We start from the raw sequence: 18,161 nt of genomic DNA, 5'->3' as shown, positions 1-18,161 counted from the left end.
AGCGGAGCATGACAATGGCGAGAATTGACGGAGCGTGAGAGAAAAGTTGCGATTCTGTCATGTCATTAAATTATTGAGCACTGATATCTCTGCCGTCTCTATGTATGTCTGTATGTAAGTATATGATATTCGTATCCCTTGGCCCGCAGGCACACTTGGACAGGAACCTCAGCTGTTCTCCCATCTGTTTCCTCCGTCACTCTTCGGCGACGCCTCTTCCCATTACTGTTCCCTCACTTGAACGACCCATCAGCATTGCACAACCTCGGCGTCGCACCGACAGCGCACTCCTGCCAATCATCAATCTTCACACAGCTCCAGCTGTCCAGTGAATTGGGATCCGCTCCACCTCCGACAAACGTTGTGCGGTACGGGAACCTGCAATGCCTCCTCTCGAATTGAATGCCCAAACTTGGTGTATCCCACCAAAATTTGGTGCCAGTCAAGGTGTCCGGCGCCGAATCATTCTCCACCCAGTTCTGCAGCTCAGTGATGATATTCGTCGATGCTGCACTCGCGATCTTGTTCTGTCCGAACATCCAGGCTCCCGCGCCAGAGATACCTCCCACACCGCAATGTGCCATGCCGGAAATGCGGAAGAAACGCAGGAAGTCATCCATCTGAGGACTGTCGAGACCCATGGTCTGGGCGACCTTGAGGTAGTAGCGTTGCGAGTTGGACGCAGCGACAAGCGGGTCGGCCATGCCGTGGAACATCAGAAGCTTCCCGCCAGCGGCGTTGAACTGCGAGAGGTCGCCTGACCATCCAGAGACTCCACCGTGCTCGCGGTCTTGAGAGTCGGCAAGGGCGTAGTCGGCTTGGTCCATGTCGAGAGGGTTCCAGGATGGATCTTTGAGGACAGCAAGTCTGTACCAGTCGCTGGAAATTCCTTGGATAGAGCCGGACAGCTGACCGAGGCGGAAGGCGTCAACTTGGGAGCCGTAGAGGAGGCCAGGGAAGAGAAGGTCGCCGGCAGTGTCGTAGAGTGCTGTGAAGACTTCGTTGACGGTGTTGACTTGTGTGTCGGTCAAGCAGCCGGAAAGGGTTGCGTTATTGGTGCAAGAGAGCACGGAAGAGTCGAAGGCGCATTGCGTTGGATCCTCAAGAATACCATCGGCGACACCATCAATGGACTCATCGCACTGGTCGAGTATGGCGGCCTGAACAGTGATCCAGTTTGCCTGGGTGAGGAATTTTGGATCGGTAGTGTTGAGGCCAGTCAATTGAACGAAGCGACCAGACCAGGCTTGCAGATGGTTGAAGTCGGCGGCAGCAGATCCAGATATAATGCCATCGAAGTCATTAGGATAGACCTGCGCAGACTTGAGACCTTGAGCACCACCAGCGGAGCATCCGATGTAGTAGGAGTACGCAGCGGGTACCGAGTAGAACTGTTGCACGATGGACTTTCCGGCTTGTACAGAAGCATGGCGTGCTCGGTAAACCCAATCGAGGATGAGCTCGTTCGACTCCGCGAACCAGCTTCCATCAAAGGACGATCCATTGTGGCCAGCGTTGTCTCCGATGGCAGCAAATCCCAAGCCTACAGCGTAGTTCATGTCGACAAACTTGACGCATCCGTTGACACCACCATTGTCGGTGCTCATGGTGCGCCCATTCCATTCGGTCTCGCCATCGGGTAGCCAGACTTCCATGTACGTTTGCGACTCACTGCTCGTAATGACATTCAACACGACTCGGCAGATATCAACGGACGGTGTGACTGTGGTACCGCATGTTGCATCTCTCTGGCCGCCCTCAATCGTTATCGTTGAGTTTGCTGCGTATGGAACGCAAGACACCAGATCGGTGGCGAGGTCCGGAGGAAATGTGAGTGTAGAGCAAAGACTTGCGCAAGTCATTGTGGAATTCGGCGGCACCGATGGAACCGGTGTGGATGGAAAGGATCCCATTTGAGAGCGTGTGGAAGTCGAAGAGGTCGTGGTCGATGGAGATGTTGAGACAGTCGTTGATAAGGAGGATGCAGTAGAAGAGCGACTGGTTGACCTCGAAGCAGAAAACGACTGTGTGATGGTGGTGGTGATGCGAACGGGCGTGGCAGAAGAGGAGGCCGTCGATGTAGAAGTACTTCTCGTACTCCTCGAAGGAGTCGTCAAGGCAGGAGCAAAGATAGAATCAATCAGGCTGGCAATGATCGGCCCCAGCCCGCCGATTTCCACATTGGGCTGCAGATTGGTCGAAGTGCGCTCGAAGTTCTCGTCGGCTGGGAGTTGGCGCCGATTGCTGGGGTCCCTTGTCGCCGCCGCTGCAAGGCCGAGAAGCGTGGAAATGGCCGCGAGAAGGATTGAGAAACGCATTACGCCGGACGATGTTTCTTTGTGAGTTGGAAAAGAAGGAAAGAATGGTGTGTACTGACCGATGTGGAGTGGAGGAAGCCACTGGCTTCCTTGCTCTGCTCTTTCCTGTTCGTTGCATAAACACTCAATCTGAAGCTGAAATTCTTCATGCAGAGCACCGCAAGCGAAGAATTTTCAGTGGGCGGGTTCCTGCAGTGAGTGCATACATTGGAGTACAATAGTGGATCACTGTCGTACAAAACTCTTCAAGATCCCAGTCGAAGAGGTGTCTACCTACAGATTGCGCGAGGCTGGAACAGCATAGGCCTCATTACTCCGGAGTCTGGCTGGTTCTGGGAATTGTACATGCATCCAACGGTATCACAAGGCTGGTCATGCTCGTGTATACATCGCCTACACGTGCCATTGGCCACCGAACTGCTCTTGGATCCGGAGTTCCACCAATGCGGCACGGTGTCACTCATACGTGCGTACCTGGCTCGGTAGCCAATCTGCATAGCCACCTTCCTCGGTCGCTTCGGTTTATCCTCCTCAATGTCGGCCAAGAATAGGACCCTTCGCATTAACATGGCCAGGAACCAGGAACTTTCAGGGACTTTGGCTTGTGCGGCAGAGGAGTCTTCGAGGCTGCGTCGAAAAATACTCCGAGGACATCCTTGTTCTATTGCAGTGCCTATCAGCAGGAGTCGCATTTGTGCTCCAGACCTTGCATGGGTGTTCGATTTACTGGAGGTGATGCTGGATGGAGGAGTATCCTTTCTGTGCCTCTGCCAAGCTAAACTGGGCATACAGCAATGTCGTCACACAACTGCCGAAGACCTGAAAACACTGCTGAAAGCGGTAGCACTCCATTGAACGACAGAACCTAGATTGTTTCCCGACGATAGAGCGGCTCAAGGACGGCTTTCCGCTGCCAGAAGATCCACCGCTTGATCCACCAGGGCAGCCAGACACGAACTTGGTACGATGCATGTCTCGCTGTCGAAACGCTGAACACATCGTCAAGTTCCTCGAGGGTAAGTTGCTTGGTCTCTCTGACGACAAAGAAGATGACGACGAATGCGACCATATTCAGACCGGCGTAAAAGCCGAATGCTGTCATCGCGTTAGTGTGCATCAATGGTACGGAATACGGAATCTCTTACCACCGGTAGGAGTAATCGCATCAAGAAGCGAGGGAAACGTCAAACCCAGTGCACTGCCCATGGCATTGTTGACGCAGATGGTGAAAGCAGCGCCGATCTCTCGATGGGAGAGTGGGAAGGCTTCGGAGAAGTAGATGGACGGGATCGGGCCAATGCCTGGAAGGCGGACAGTCAGTTGGCTTTCTCAACACATAAATGAGCACGATTCCCTCACCCGGTCCATAAAGTGCAGAGAAAAGATAGAGGAAGAAGGCAATGAGTGGCACACGGGCACTGTCGCCAACCGGCAAGAGGAAGCAGAGACCAGCGCCGAGCAAACACATGGCCATGTTGGGAAATGTGAGCAGGAGAAGGTTGCGTCGACCGAAGGTGTCCATGGCTAGAGTGCAAAGGTCAGTCAATCGAATTTCAGCTACGATGCTGATAATGTGCTCACTATAAACAGCCGGCAAGGCGAAAACCAACGTCACCAACCCGAAGCCCCACGAACCCCACAACGAAGCATCTTTGCTGTAGCCTGCCGCGGAGAAGATGGTGGAGGAGTAGAACGCCATGATGTTGATCTGTCATTCGTCAGCTGCAAGGAACAACGACGGCGATCAGGACTACTTACGCCAGAGAACTGCTGACTGATGACGATCCATGCTGATGCTATTGTCGCTCTGCGCAGACGAGGGATGGAGAACAACTCCCAAGCCCGGTTGAAGAACGTCTTGCCCGTAAAGACCTCTTTCTCTTCCATGATCTGGACGTGTGCGAAGTAGAGCTCACGAGCGGCTTGGAGTTCGGTGTTGCGAAGTCGGCAGAAGGATTCGAAGGCCTTTTGGTACTTGTTCTTTTTCAAGTACCAACGAGGAGATTCTGCTCATGGTCAGCAGTGACACGCATTCCGAGATCACATCTCATACCTGGACAAAGCCAAATGATGAACAGCATTGGTACTGCGGGTGCAAAAGCTGCAGCGAGCTGGAAGCGCCATGCGTTCTTGCCGATATCCTTGAAGCACAAGTTCGAGCTGAAGCCGACGAGGATGCCCAAGGCGACCCAGCTACGGGATGAAGTCAGCAGAGTCCCGTATACCAATATTGAAGGATCACCAACAGTTGAAAGCTCGTCACCAAACCACCTCGAATGATGGCAGGCGCCACCTCTGCAGTGTACACCGGTATCGTCGAGATCTTGACTCCCATTCCGAGTCCCATGAAGAGACGACAAATCATCAGACCTTGCCAGTTCTGTGTGAAAGCCTGCGCTAGAACAGGGAAGACGACGAAAAGATTGGTCAGGAATATGGTTCCGCGACGACCCAGCAGATTGTTGATAGGGTCGGCTGCCCAGGCGCTCGCAAGCCCGAAGATTGTCGGAGCCGCATTGATGGTCCCGATCAACCATGACTTGTGGGCGATGCCGAATTCCTCGGGAAAGGAGAGGTTGGCTCCATTCGCTCCGGTATTGTCCCATCCCTGGATGGCCGACCCAAGCGAGACGATGCCGATGCACATGTACAGGCGCCATGGAAGATGCCATCGATGGGTAACTTCTCGGCGAAGAACATATTTATCCTCTTCCGAGAGCTCCGGAATCTCCTCGAAGTGCTCCGGACGTTGAGCAACCAAAGCAGCTTTCTGGAAAAGGTCCAATCGTTCCTGGAATCCATATGTTGCGCAGAACTGGGATACCTGTTGTTCGAGCTGGTCCTTCGCTAGATGCGCGAGAGGATTGCGGATGGTGGCATCGTTGTAGGGTTTGGCGTCCAAGGAGTCCTGGCGCTCCACGTGTTCAGGACTGGTGTCGAACTTGACATCGTTGTGAGGCGACTTGTGGATGGAGCCGCTGTCCATCATGATGGTAAAGAGAAAGGCTTGATCTCACTGTCTGGCAGTCCGTGGCTTGTGCCAACGAGGCATGAGGAAGGCATGACTTAAGTAGTACGCTCATCCAACACAGACACGAGGTCTTCCAAATTGCATTGGTACTGGAACCGATTCCGGTCAGCGCCCAGGAACAAGCATGAAGCAAATCCATCTCGGACGGCCAATGACGGCTACGGCTAGAGAAATGATCAGATGATCGCGTGGCCATCCTGATGTCCGCCCAGTTCCTGCCTGGATGCCCATGCATCGACCTGTACAGGACGATGCGGGGATGACTGGGGTAAACTTGGTATATCCTGGGGTCTCCACAAACTTCTTGCAAAATCGGAAGCGGAGAGCTGTACTCCGGCACTGCCACCACGTCTTCCCCTCTTCCACTGTGGCTATTACGGGAAGCGTTCAGGTGGAGCCAGCCCATCATTGGTTCCGAGCAGATCATATGGCCCGATCGCCATGCTTCGGACCTGCGCAGGAAACTGGGGAAGTCACTCTCCCTGTACAGACTGCCGAACTCCTGCACAGGGTAGCTCAGCTTCCTGTACAGGCCAGCTCCAACGCAAGCGTTGAGGAAAGCAAGTTAGCCGAGCCATTGTCTCAGCGCTGCATTCAAGAATTGCTATAACCTCAGCCTTCCCACAATTTGGAAGTCCGCCATTCAACTTGCCTTTTTCAATACCCACCAGAGATCATCATGCCTCACCCAACCTCCCAAACCTGGCTTGAGAAGCTGGAGGAACAGCTCAACGTCGACGTCGACTGGATGGATCCCACGTACTCCAAAAACCTCTCGATCGTTCCGAATGACATGACCAGCAACAACCTTTGGGTCAACATCCAAATGTCGCATCCGGAGAACAAGGAGATGTTCTCAAAAGTGTGCAAGGAGCTCAAGTCGGAGGGATGGAAAGCGGCGTACACTCGCATTGTGAGCAAGATTCATTCCGATCCCGAACCGAGTGACACCACAAGCTGACGATATATCCCAGGCGGTCGAAATGTGCAAGAACAACATCGAAAACATCAAAGGCCGTGTCCTGCTCCAAGTCTACCCCAATGAGGCATATGACTTGCAAGCAGTCCTCGACTCAGCTCGTGCGTACGCCAAAGAGTTCGCCAGAGTGGGGATTTCTCAGGACAGATACTGCATCAAGATTCCAAGCACCGGCCCAGCACTCAACGCCTGTCCAATCTTGAAGCAAGAAGGCATTCGCACGCTTGGCACAGCGCTGTTCAGTCTCCCGCAAGCCATCGCTGCGAGTCAAGCAGAGTGCCTTTACATCAGCCCGTACTTCAACGAGGTCAAAGCGCACGACGATCGTACCCTGTGGCCGAATGTGGAGGATCCAGCTACGCAGCATACCATGTCCGCCAGGACGCTGCAGATCTTGGAGACGTATGCGCGGCTGTATCGGGAGACTGGAAAGGAGCAGCCTCTGCTCAAGCAGGCGAGGTGAGTCGGAGGATGACATGGTCTGGTCTGAAGCCTTTTGCTGACAATGGCATAGCTTCATCAATGCGAAAGAAGCCATGGCAGCTGGAGAACACGGCTGCCACAGCGCGACCATCTCGCCGGAGGTTCTGGACGAGCTCGCTGGTCTTCAGTACGATGGGTCCAAGCAGCCTGGCGAAGGCAAGCCCAAGCCAGCGCACATGTATGCCAACTACCAGACGTCGGATCGTTTGAAGGATGTTTCGAAAGTCGACCCTTTGGCTCCTGGTGCGAAGGTAGCCAGCACTGAGACTGACTATCTGGCCAACAATGGCGAAGAGCTGAGGAAAGCTATCGAAGCTGACCCAGTGACGACCAAGAGGCTGAAGGATGCGCTGGAGCTGTTCACTGGCGGGCTGATGGAGAGCAAGGCGAAGATCGAGAAGGCATTCGCGGAGGTATAGCTTGCGCTGCGGGTTCAAGGAGGTGGCATGTAGTATGGCATGCTATCTGCTATAGCTTGTCGAATGTAGACATCAAGATCCGTGTTGTCCTCGATTTCACCGAGACCAGTCATTGGATTTCCACCGGCGGCCATGTCGACAATAGGCATCAAATTGACCGGGGGAATTTGCGGGGTCTGATGCAAGAACAGCTCCGGCGCAGGCGGGACAGGAACCTGCGCCGTCGCCTCCAGAGGCTCCAGAGTTCTGCATATTGTGTTCGGCCGTTGTGTAATGGACGTCGGTCCTGCTTCTTGCAATACGTGTGAAGTGTCGTGATTCCTTGTCCCAGATACATGCTCCATACCAAATATGCGCATTTGCAGAAGCAATGCATCGCGCTCCGCTGTGACAGCCAGGAGCTTCCTCTCTGCCAGTCTGAACGCCTCTTGCTGGGTTCGGTGGTGTTTGATACTTTCTTGAACGATAACATGCTTCGACAGAAGGCTTTGCTTGGTGTCGCGCAGCGCTGGTATGAGCTGGGCCAATTCCTAGCGTCAGCGTTAGTGTCAGCAATCGTGTAATGGGCTGTGGAGAGCACGTTGACGCTGGTCAGCGTACCAGAAGATGAGCACCAAAAGCCTCACGCCGTTCCTTCTCAATGACCCGATGTCGTGCTCGCTCAGAGGCCGTGAACCGACGCTGCCGCTTCCTCCTCGAACCGCCATCACCCCATCCTGCATCTTCCCCGCCGCCTTCAACCCCGCATTCTTCCCCGCTGCGGCTGTACAGAGACCCAGAGTCAGCTCCGTGACTGTCCATGAGGCGTGTTCAAAGGCGGCTGGTCGCTTGAACTGCCGCAGAGAGGCCGTCCGCTGAGGTTGAGCAGAAAGATCGCAGCGGACGAGCAGATACGACTGGTCAGATGCGCAGGGAGCTTCAAGCAGTGCTCTTCAGGCTCGAACCCTGTCATCAGCGGATCTGCGATCCCTGTCGCCTCCCCTCAGGGATTCGAGGTTGTGCAGGTGCTGCAGAGCATGCCGGAGTTCAGCCGACATCCTTGCCCGCCTAGACTCCGGGCAGAGCGTACTCGATGCCGTGAGATCCTTCCGCCCTCCAAAGGACTCCCAAGAACGCTTGTAACAACAATTCCGCATCGAATCTCGGAGAAAGAACGTTTGAGGATGTGGCCAGGAGACTTGGCACGACTCCATATTCGGTTGTCTAGAATGCCAGCAGCGGACAAGTAGGTACAGAGTCATGCGCAGTAGGAAGCGAGCCGTGGAGTTGGACTCAAATCAGGTAGTCCCTCCGTTCGCCATGCCGCACGGCCGTCGCAAGGGCGTCGAAAAGTATCGTCTCACAAGAAGGATATACCGTTTCAGCAGCATCTGCATCGCACTTGTTCGGTCGCCACGATAAAAATACTGCAGCATCATACGAACGACGTCTTGAGCAAAGGTGCACAAATCCATGACCATAATACTTGTACTTCTTGCAGTCGAGAGCTCCAGCGGCTGTCGTGAGCGCGCCGTTCGAATCGATGCTGCTCGAAGAGGATGGGGATTGCATCGGGCATATGACATCTCGCCGCTGCGAAGAGCAAAACGATGGCGAGTGCTGAAAGATAGTCGCCCGCAGCATCGAGTATCTTCGCGCAAATTCTGTGGAAGACATGTGTCGGTCCGTTGTCCCAGGCCATCAGGAGGAAATCCGCAGAATCTTCGAGGCTTCGTAGTAGGGACGTCGCATTTCCAGCCTGGAAGTGAGATGAGCCCGTCCAGCAGTATTCGTATAGTGCCAGATCGGTCTCAGCGGCCCAGACAAGAGAATTGTGGTGTTGTTGGAGAGAGCGTACGGACTCGCGGTAGCTACCTGCTCTGCCGAAGTTCGGGCTTGTCGACATATCCTCATGACTTGAGCTTCCACATCTGGCATCAGAGCTTGCAGGGCTTCTCGACATCCGTACGCAAAGGCGACCAACGGAGCATACTGGTATCTTTCTTGTGGAAAATGCTGCCATGGGTCTGTATGATTGATGTCTGTGAGTAGATGATCCAGATTTCGCTGCGCGCGATAGGAAAGCAGAGACGCATTTTCGCCGTGGCGCAAGCCGCCATCTCGCTTCACTGCGTCTGAAGCGTGGATCCAATCACTGAGCGCAAGTTTGCTTAAAAATGTCCGCTGTTCGATTGTCACTGCGGCTTTATCGGCGTGAAGCAGGATGCATTGGGTCGCATATTCGAGGAACGGGAACTGTGACCGCAAGAGCTCAGCCTCGTTCGTTCTGTTAGGCCATTGTCGGAACCAAGGATATTGGTAGCTTGTAATCAGATACTTGTGACAGCAATCTTTGAGTCGATCATGCCCTGAGGATTTCGCCAACTGATCGCCAGCCTCAGGCCAAAGATCGCCCAGACTCCCAAACTTGCATAAGAAGTCGCGGACTGATTCGTGGATGAACTGGACAGTTTCTGGCTCTGATCCTGCAGTCTCAACAAGGCCTTTGGAAGAACTGGTTACGAAGCGCTTCATATCATCGATCGTGACTTCGCCCGGTTCGCAGGGTCCAAGACTCTCGGCCTCTCGATCCTCCATTCGAAGACCATTGATGATTGCGAAGTAATACTCTTCAACACGCAGTGGTCGCGCGGCGTAGAGTACCCACTGCATGCTTAGCAGCAGCTCATTCATATTGGTCTTATCCCTGTGCAGTATATCCGTGAAGACCTCGCTGAGCTCCGCGGGTATTGCTTAAAGTCGGCTTTGTACCGCGAAGATTCGACCTCCAGAATATTCTTTATTGAGGATCTTGACAACCAGAACGACCCACATGAAGACGCCGTTCGCCTTTTTCAACAGCTGCCTACGGATATTGTCCGCTGGCTGTCCGTCGCCAACCTCGAGCCGTCTCTGAACGTACATTTCCAAGTCCCTGCCATGCCCCGTCGCATCCTCCAGAATCATCTTGCGCCGGCCACGGATGCTGATGGTTGGGTAATGGCGACTGGCAAAGCAAATGTAAAGTCGTTCTGATTCTTGGGCAAGCTCGTCCAAGAAGTTCACCATATCTCGGATGGATTCTTCGTCGCATTCGTCTAGTGCGTCGACAAAGCATCTCAGACGTCGACTTCCGAGGCTATCTACAAGAGCCCACAAGAGGCGTTGCAGCCGGTCAAGTGGCCATGTGAGTTCCGTGCGCTCAACCATATTGTCCAGAAGGTGTTGGAGATCGGGAGCTGCTTCGAAAATCTGGTGCAGCACAGCGCGATACATCCCAACGACGCTCTTTTCCAGCTCAGTGCCTCGAGCATGGAAGAAGAACGCTACCAAGATTTCGTTCTCCGCCTCGGCTCTCTTCGCATGAGCGTAAGCGTATTTGATCAACGTAGACTTACCTGCTCCTGGCTTCCCACTAAGCCAGAGCAAAAATTGCCGATCCGATTGCGTATGAGCCTGAGTCCAGGCTGTGAAGGAAGAATGTCCCAGCAGCCATTCGCATGTCTTCCTCTGAGCGTCTCTGATATTCTCAAGTCTGGAGTTCATCTGCTCGTAGTGCAGAGACTTCAGCAGCTTTGCACGGTGTAGCTTCACTTGCTTCTGACGGCGTTCATCTACGATATGAAGAGTCCACGAAGACCCGACCTCTTTTTGCAGTCGATGGAATGCATACTCCGCTTCGCCGTAGTTCGGTGGCATGTAGAAGCCGAACATTCCCATCATAAAGTACGCCTTATCCTCAGTTCTCTTCATTTGGCGCTTCGCAACCCACCGTCACCTCTCGCTGGGCTCAAATTGGGCCAACCGAGCACCCTGAAAAGCTGTCTTCGGTATGTCTGTCGCGGTTTGAATCTCGGCCTCCAAGGAAGATTTGTCGTCAAGCAGGTCCTGATGGCGTGAGAAGAACTGGACAGATTGTGGAGCGATCATCTCTTGTAATGTCCAGCCCCGGGTGAACCAGCGGCTACTGCAGAATGCGGCTCCCCAGTTGCTGGCGCTTTCACCACAATTGTCACGCTTGCGGGAAGGCACGTCCTGCAGATAGACGTAGCACTTGGTGGCCTTTTGGTAGCATCCGAACACGGACGTAATGGCCTCGGAGAGTTCCGGTCCGTTGGTCTTGTCAATGCAGCAGGAATCAACCCAAAAGTATTCGAGCCCATCTTTCTTCGCCTGTTCGCCACAGAAGCGGACCTTGGCAAATCCAGCCTTGCTCTTCGCGGCTTCCGATGACACCTCCTGGCATGTGAGCTCTTCGTTATCTGCGCCCCAGGTGAGTATGGTGCAAGTTCCTGGTCGTGGTCGTGCTTGGTCAAGTGGAGACCGCCTTCGGCGTCAAGCTGCAGTAGGCACATTTCCGTGCCGGTTCTTGGACATCAGGTAGATGCGGGCTGCCGTCCATTCAATCGCATGCGCCGACGAATGAGCCAAAGTAGTGTCCGAGCTACGAAATCGCAAAACTCAGATCAAGAATTGATGCGGCCTTCGAAGCAGGTGGTCAGCGCGTAGGGACTGTCATCCTGCATGACAGCTTACAGGACGGACTACTGCAGATAGGCGACTGCACCCGAAGCAGGATATCGTCAAGCTCGGAGATGCACATCGCGAAGCGCGGCTTTAGTGAAACTCAGCGTGCGTCCACTTGGTGAGCGGCGGACGCGAAATGTCTTTTCAGTCGTAGGGAGCATGATCAAGGCCCGTAAAGGTAGCGAAGAGTTGGCAGCTGCATGCGTTCGCAGACCTTTGCATTGGCTGCTTCAGTGCCCGGGTCCGACGGCTCGCGAATCGTATTGGCATCTTGAGTGTTTGCCGCGGCAAGACGTCCATGCCTCTCACGCTGAAGATGGCGGAACACCCAGAGGATCCAGGACAACACCGACCTCTGCGAAATAATAGCATCGACTGTTCAGCAAGTGGAGGCCAACGCGAGTCGTCGATTTGTGGGCGAGTCGTATGGAAGACCCACTGCATGACTAAGCAATTCTGGCTTCAGGCATGAGGGAAGCAACATCCACGTCGACCACACACGTCAATTGCCATGCAAATGGGCGTTCAGCTCAAATCGCGGCTCGATGGCTGTTGCGGGTGGACTGAACAGTCCTCCATACAATCAACTCCCGCCGCCCTCCTTCCCAACATGACTTCTATACCCCTTCGCAACCCCCTCCCTCCCACTCTCCATCTCCGCCCCTCGAATCCTCCCCTCTTCATCCCGTTCATACTCCACCCCGCCCGCGCCACCACTGCTTCCATCCCTCTCCACAGCCGAAAAGTCACTTCCCAAACCCTGCCATGTACGCTTCGAATTGAGATACGCGGCGCCAGGTGAGGGACGGGAACCGATGGTCGTGAGGTGAGTTTCTTTCGCGCGGATGGTGAGATCTGTGGAGGGCTTTGTCGTGTTTGTGATGGAGGCATTGATTGGGTTCGAAGGCTTGCTGGTGGTGGGTCGACCCATTGGACGGGAAGTGGAGACGTAGCGGCCTGTGCGGAGGTCGAAGGCTGGTGGTTCGGAGTCGGAGTCGTCTTGGATTTCTTGGTCGGCGTCGTCGATTGTTCGAAGGCTTTCTTGCTCGTCAGATGCTGCATTACCAGTCACAGCCACGCCATTTTCATCTCCGTCATCCACACCATCCTCCCTCTTCCCATCCTTCAGCAATCCCCTCCAATCACCCACCCACTCTCCACCCCATCTCCTCTCGTCGTCGCTTTGCAGAGCAATTTCCAACTCAAAAGGCGTAATGACCGGCTTATACCACCCATCTCCTTCGACCAGACTACTCTCCCAGCAACCCACGACCACCCATCCATCCACCTCTGCGAAATTTGCCAGTTTCGCAGGATTCAACTTGCCCACGACAAAGACATAGGACTTCTTCCCTGCCGCGGTGATGAGGTCTTGGCAATGCTTCAGGGCGAGCAGGTAAGATGATACGCTGAGTGTGTTGATCAGGATGCCGAAGATGGAGGCCGTGGAGAGACGAGTGCAGAGGGCGTAGCGCCGGCGCAGAAGGGGTGTGGTGTAATTCGATGGAGCGAGGGCGGTCGTTGTAGGTGAGGTGGTGGCAGTGGGGTATATGTGCATGGCGGCGATGCGGGATGTGAGAATGAGGAGGAGGGAGGTGGGTGGTGTAGAGATGTGGAAGATGGAGTAGGCCTTCAATGCGAATTGGTCGGAAAGGGCCTCTGGCGGGACTGTCCGATTCGGAATGAGAGATGATGGGTCGTGGACGACTTCTGTTAGGAAGAGATTGGTGTAGCCTGAAGAGAGGAGGGAGGAGTGCAGGATTGGTAAGTGCTTGGCGTAAGGGATGTCGGCCATGAGGCAGACTTTCTCCGCTTTGTCTGGATATGTTGCTTCGAAGGATGTGATGACAGATGGTAGGTCCAGGGGAGCAGAGGTAAAGATGTAGATGACGGGTAAGCGAGCGGTGGGCGAGAGACAGGAGCGACCGTAGTGGACAACGACCTCGGCATCGCAATGTTCGGCGGCGACTTCATCGACGCAGCAGGATCCGTAGGAAGTGTCGGCGAGGATGCAGATGGTTTCTTCAGGGTTGTCGATGGGGACTTCGGATGATGCTTCCACTGTGGCGTGCTGTGTGGAATGCTCGACGTCTTGGTTCGATATTGGCTCTTTCCTTGACTGTTCCAGACCGTCCCGCAGGGCTTCAAACACTCTCGGAGCGTCCCTCAGCATGTCATCCGGAAATTGCAGCGCGATCTTCCTCCATCTTCCTTGGCGAATCTCATCTATTGTCCGTCGGATCTCGTACTGCAGATGGAGCTGTTCTTCTGATAATGCATCTCTACTGGTGGGTCCCGCGGCTGTTACTGGCTCGAGAATGTAGTCCGCGGGCGTGGACAAGACCGGAGCGCTTTCTTCAGACATATTGACAATCGACAGCACCACCCGTGAAGGAGATGGTTTTGTTCAAAATTTGAGATTGTCCAGATTGGGAAGTCGGTCGTGGATACAAAGACTTGTGGCCGGGAGACATAAGTCGAGGTGGGCAGTGCTTGCATAAAGGTAAAATGGTCCAAGCATGTCATGTGCATTCACTGAAACACAACGCTATGACCGAGATTGATGGGAAGGATTCACCATCTCCGTCGATTTGCCGTGTCAGTCTCGTCAATGTCGCAATAGGAGTTAGGTTGTGTCGTTGATCTCTCTCTCCATGTGATGTGATGGCCGTTGATGAGGTTCGGCGGCAAGATCCGGGCTGGCCAATGTGAAACGAAACGGCGTCTGAACGGGTGGTCCAGTCCAGTGTTCGGTGTTCCCCTCCTCCGCGTGGTGTTACCAACAGAGACATCCATTCACTCTTTAAGCGCGCGCCCATTGTCGCAGACATCTCACACTCACGCGGGCTTGCAGGTCCCGCCCACTCGTTGATTCATGTCGCCACAATCCTAGGCTCAAACCACGCTCATTGTCGCATTTCACCCCTCACGCCTCGCTGCCGTACTACCTCCCTCCCTTGGATCCGACTCCCTCGAAGCGCCGACATCTCCCTCTTTGTCCGACCCTCCGATTCTATCCTCATACCTCTTTGTGCCTCCGCACATTGTCCTCGACAGGAAGAAAGAGAAGCCGACGTCACAAAGGAAGCAGAAACAAGAGGGAATATTTGGTGGTCGACTTTGGCCGTTAGATACGACTATGCGCCACATGCCTCCCAGCCGCTCCCTCGCTTGAGATCAATTCACCCACGCTCTTTACCGCTCGCTTTCTGCGATCGCTATTCACGAAAAGTATTCACACAATCGGAAGAAAACCCGTCTGCCGGACAGACCACAAAAACGCGACCAGATCGCAGTTGCGACAGTTCAATTCCACATTCGCTCCGCTGGACTGAGCGAATACAACAGACACACCACGATACCCCACCATACACATCACAACCATGGGCTGCTGTTCGTCCGACCGTGAGAAAGGTCCACGAGACGAGTCTCAGAAATGGGACTTCATCACCCTCTCCGACTTCCGCTGCACATCAGCTTGGACATATTTCGCCTACGGATGGCTATGGTTTCTGGCCATCGTCGGCGTGGCTGTCTACGTTGTCGATACCTTTACCGCCGTGCAGCTCCTCGCCTATGACAACTGGAGTTCCCAGGTCAAGCCCAAGGTACCCTTCAAGTACTCCAAATGGATCTTTGCCGTGTGCATTATCATCTCCTGGGTGCTGTGCTTCTACGAATGGATCCGTGCGATTCGAGTTATCCGCCGAGGAGGAGTCGCCGAGAGCTTCCTGGACCCGCTAGCAGTCGATCTCCAATCCATGCGAAGTCAAGGTTGGAAGCGATTCCTCGTCTTCTCCGCACTGGCCAAGAGCAAGAAAGGCGCTGATTACGTCGCCCTCTTCGTCTACTTCTCCTTCAAAACTTCCATCCGAGTCATCCTCGCCGAAGGACCACGCCAAGTCGTGAATGCTCTGACCTTGTGGGCTGTCCTGCAATCCGACATTGCCGTCAAGCACGCAACCGATCACTCCTCCTTTGAGCAATTCTGGCTCAACATTGGCGTCCTCGCTGAGAGAGACAAATTGCAAGCCTGCATCTACTTTGCCATGTTGTTCACGCTTGTCATTTGGGTGTTCTCCGCGCTGAGTCTCATCATCTCGGTCATTCTCTACCTCGTCTTCCTCTGGCACTATATTCCATCTCGCGATGGTAGATTAAGTGTCTACTGCAAGCGCAAGGTTGACAGGCGACTGGCTAAGGTTGTGGAGCACAAAGTCAAGGCCGCGATTGAAGAGGAGGAACGAGAAGCTCGGAAAGCTGAGCAAAAAGCAGAGCAGAGACGCCAGAAGAATGGCGAGCTTCCTCCCCCACCGAGTCTGTCATCTTTCAAGCGCCAGCCGACTCTTCCCGAGATTGGTCGAACGCCGTCTAGCAAATCCACCGACAAGGTTCCGGACTTCTATGGCATCTCACGACAGAATACCGAGACCACCCTCCCGCCATACACATCACGTCCGTCAACCAGCAACGACGCAGTCACACGTCAGCCTACATTACCCAATGTCGGAAACGTACCTCGACGTCCCGTCTTGCGAACGGAGACTCAAGGCTCTGTTGCATCAGCTGCTCCCAGCTACGCGAGTAATGCGCCGCTGATGTCGAATACTGGATTCGCAGATAATGACTACAACCACTATGACGGTCCACTACCTCCCCTCCCTCACATGAGGTCCGAGTCGCAAAGCACATTAAACTCTCAGCGATCCTATCGACCAGGCGGCCTTCCAGGCGGACCTCCAGGACCTGGTCCGAGAATGCCTCCTCAGCGTTCCAACACAGGCTTCAGCTTTGAGCAGATTCAACAGCCACTCCCACCACAACCCGGCTATCCTCGCGCTCCGCCCCAAGCCGCGTACAATCCCAACTTCACCCGTCCCACGCCTGGAGGTCCACCCGGCATGCCATCCCGCGCTGCCACCGCAGACATCCACCCACAACAATTCGCCCGCCGCGCTCTTCCCGAACGCAGCGCCACCGCCGGTCCACCTCCCGATCAGCAATACGAAATGCGAATCTCCCCTGTCCACACCGTTCCCACCGCAACCTACCCTCCCGCACCAAGCCGATCCGTCACGAATCCCGTCGCAGGAGGCTACCACGCCTTCAACCCCAGCGCCAACCCTTCCATGACCAGCGTCCTCCCACCGCCTTCATACCACACCAACGCCCCATCCAGCACGTATGCGAGCAGTATAGCACCGACCATGCGATCCGCCACCGCGCCGCCGCCACAATTCGCGTATACTACGAATCAACCGCAGCAGACGAATTGGCAAACGTGGCAGCAGCCTTCTCCGCTACTACCGCCGCTGCCGGCTCAGGGTGGTCCTCAAGGGCAGGAGAGGCCGTATCATGGACCGGTGGGACCGGGTTCGATAAGGAGGCCCGAGCCACCGCAGGGCGGTGGGCCTAGAGCTGCTACCGGTGGGCCGAGGTGGTAGAATTCCTGATAGAAGGAAGGGATGAGGAGATGAGGAGGATTGAACCTTTTTTTTTACGACCGTGACGACTTGGCGATGGATTGTCTGTGTACGATTGCATCTTGTACTTTTGTTGGATGAAGAGGTGAAAGGCTGTACATAACCCTTTTTTGGATAAAAACCAACAGAACCCTTTTTGATGAGGGACTTCCGAGAAGAAACCCCGTTTCTTCCTTTTTCTGTTGCGTGAACTCAACTCCGCGTGGGTGAAACGTGGGTTTGCTGGGTAGATGCCGGTGTCCGCTGCCGGTGTCAGATCCATCCCATTGCCTCTCAAGCGGTGATTCCGGTAAAAAGCCGAGGATCCCTGCCTACGGTTAGCGGAAGCGATCTCCCTCGGATTTAAGCAATTTTTCAGTGTGAGCAACATATAGTCGACCGGAGCAGGGGACCCCTAGTAGGTATCTGGACCCACCCGAGCAGTTTGCAATGGGATGGATAGATGGATGCTTGTAAGAAATCTCAAGGTTTGACGCTAGTCAGCGCTAGTGCAGCGCTCAGGAACCGCATCGTACGACGACGGGTGCTGCACAAGGGAACTCTCTCTACGCGGACTTAGCGTTTAAGAAATTGCCGCAGTTACCGTAGGAAGTTTTATCGAATATAACATCGAGGCTATCCCTTTAAGCACTTATCCAGTAGAGACAGGTACCTATAAGGGCTAGGATTTAACGGGCACTATATACTAGCACTATAGCGTATTAGTACATCGGAGTAGTTACCGTTTAACCTTACTTATAGGTTAACGGCCTACTTACTAGGATGCTAGCTAATTGCGTCTCGGTGTAAGGGACTAGCGCCCTTTCTATAATACGTAGCGTAACCCCGTACTTTGTCTTAGTAGCCTACATCCTTTTCTACGCTTACCGCGAGGTTTTAGGCTACTTCCTTATCGAACTTGCTATATCTAATATAGACTCTAAACTCTCGTATATATATTAT

At 54.2% G+C, this 18,161-nt stretch overlaps 6 protein-coding genes across 6 annotated transcripts; 2 read left to right on the top strand and 4 right to left on the bottom strand.

Moving 5' to 3' along the window:
• Positions 1-233: 233 nt before the first annotated feature.
• Positions 234-2,041, bottom strand: FAE4 (putative ferulic acid Esterase/Feruloyl esterase precursor; the record flags this gene model as incomplete). The annotated part of the gene is made up of 1 exon (XM_003852836.1): positions 234-2,041. One exon carries the CDS (start codon positions 1,911-1,913, stop codon positions 234-236), a length of 1,680 nt encoding a protein of 559 aa, XP_003852884.1.
• A 1,142-nt stretch (positions 2,042-3,183) lies between these two features.
• On the bottom strand, positions 3,184-5,304 carry MYCGRDRAFT_41032 (uncharacterized protein; the record flags this gene model as incomplete). The annotated part of the gene is made up of 7 exons (XM_003852835.1): positions 3,184-3,413; positions 3,464-3,619; positions 3,678-3,842; positions 3,900-4,026; positions 4,077-4,327; positions 4,372-4,511; positions 4,565-5,304. The coding sequence occupies 7 exons, from the start codon at positions 5,302-5,304 to the stop codon at positions 3,184-3,186; spliced, it is 1,809 nt and encodes a 602-aa protein (XP_003852883.1).
• Positions 5,305-6,028: 724 nt separating this feature from the next.
• MYCGRDRAFT_92369 (uncharacterized protein) lies at positions 6,029-7,230 on the top strand (the record flags this gene model as incomplete). The annotated part of the gene is made up of 3 exons (XM_003853481.1): positions 6,029-6,262; positions 6,324-6,787; positions 6,843-7,230. The coding sequence occupies 3 exons, from the start codon at positions 6,029-6,031 to the stop codon at positions 7,228-7,230; spliced, it is 1,086 nt and encodes a 361-aa protein (XP_003853529.1).
• A 548-nt stretch (positions 7,231-7,778) lies between these two features.
• On the bottom strand, positions 7,779-10,908 carry MYCGRDRAFT_92368 (uncharacterized protein; the record flags this gene model as incomplete). The annotated part of the gene is made up of 4 exons (XM_003852834.1): positions 7,779-8,126; positions 8,651-8,968; positions 9,085-9,876; positions 9,982-10,908. 4 exons carry the CDS (start codon positions 10,906-10,908, stop codon positions 7,779-7,781), a joined length of 2,385 nt encoding a protein of 794 aa, XP_003852882.1.
• Positions 10,909-12,319: 1,411 nt separating this feature from the next.
• Positions 12,320-14,101, bottom strand: MYCGRDRAFT_40213 (uncharacterized protein; the record flags this gene model as incomplete). Its single annotated transcript, XM_003852833.1, has 3 exons — positions 12,320-12,430; positions 12,473-12,781; positions 12,839-14,101. 3 exons carry the CDS (start codon positions 14,099-14,101, stop codon positions 12,320-12,322), a joined length of 1,683 nt encoding a protein of 560 aa, XP_003852881.1.
• A 450-nt stretch (positions 14,102-14,551) lies between these two features.
• On the top strand, positions 14,552-17,380 carry MYCGRDRAFT_70800 (uncharacterized protein; the record flags this gene model as incomplete). The annotated part of the gene is made up of 1 exon (XM_003853482.1): positions 14,552-17,380. One exon carries the CDS (start codon positions 15,120-15,122, stop codon positions 17,178-17,180), a length of 2,061 nt encoding a protein of 686 aa, XP_003853530.1.
• Positions 17,381-18,161: the final 781 nt, after the last annotated feature.

This window comes from Zymoseptoria tritici, chromosome 4, assembly GCF_000219625.1.
Source record: "Zymoseptoria tritici IPO323 chromosome 4, whole genome shotgun sequence".
In the NCBI taxonomy this organism is placed as follows: domain Eukaryota; kingdom Fungi; phylum Ascomycota; class Dothideomycetes; order Mycosphaerellales; family Mycosphaerellaceae; genus Zymoseptoria; species Zymoseptoria tritici.
The sequence above is the reverse complement of the archived record's forward strand: the minus strand, read 5'-3'. Positions and strand labels throughout refer to the sequence as shown.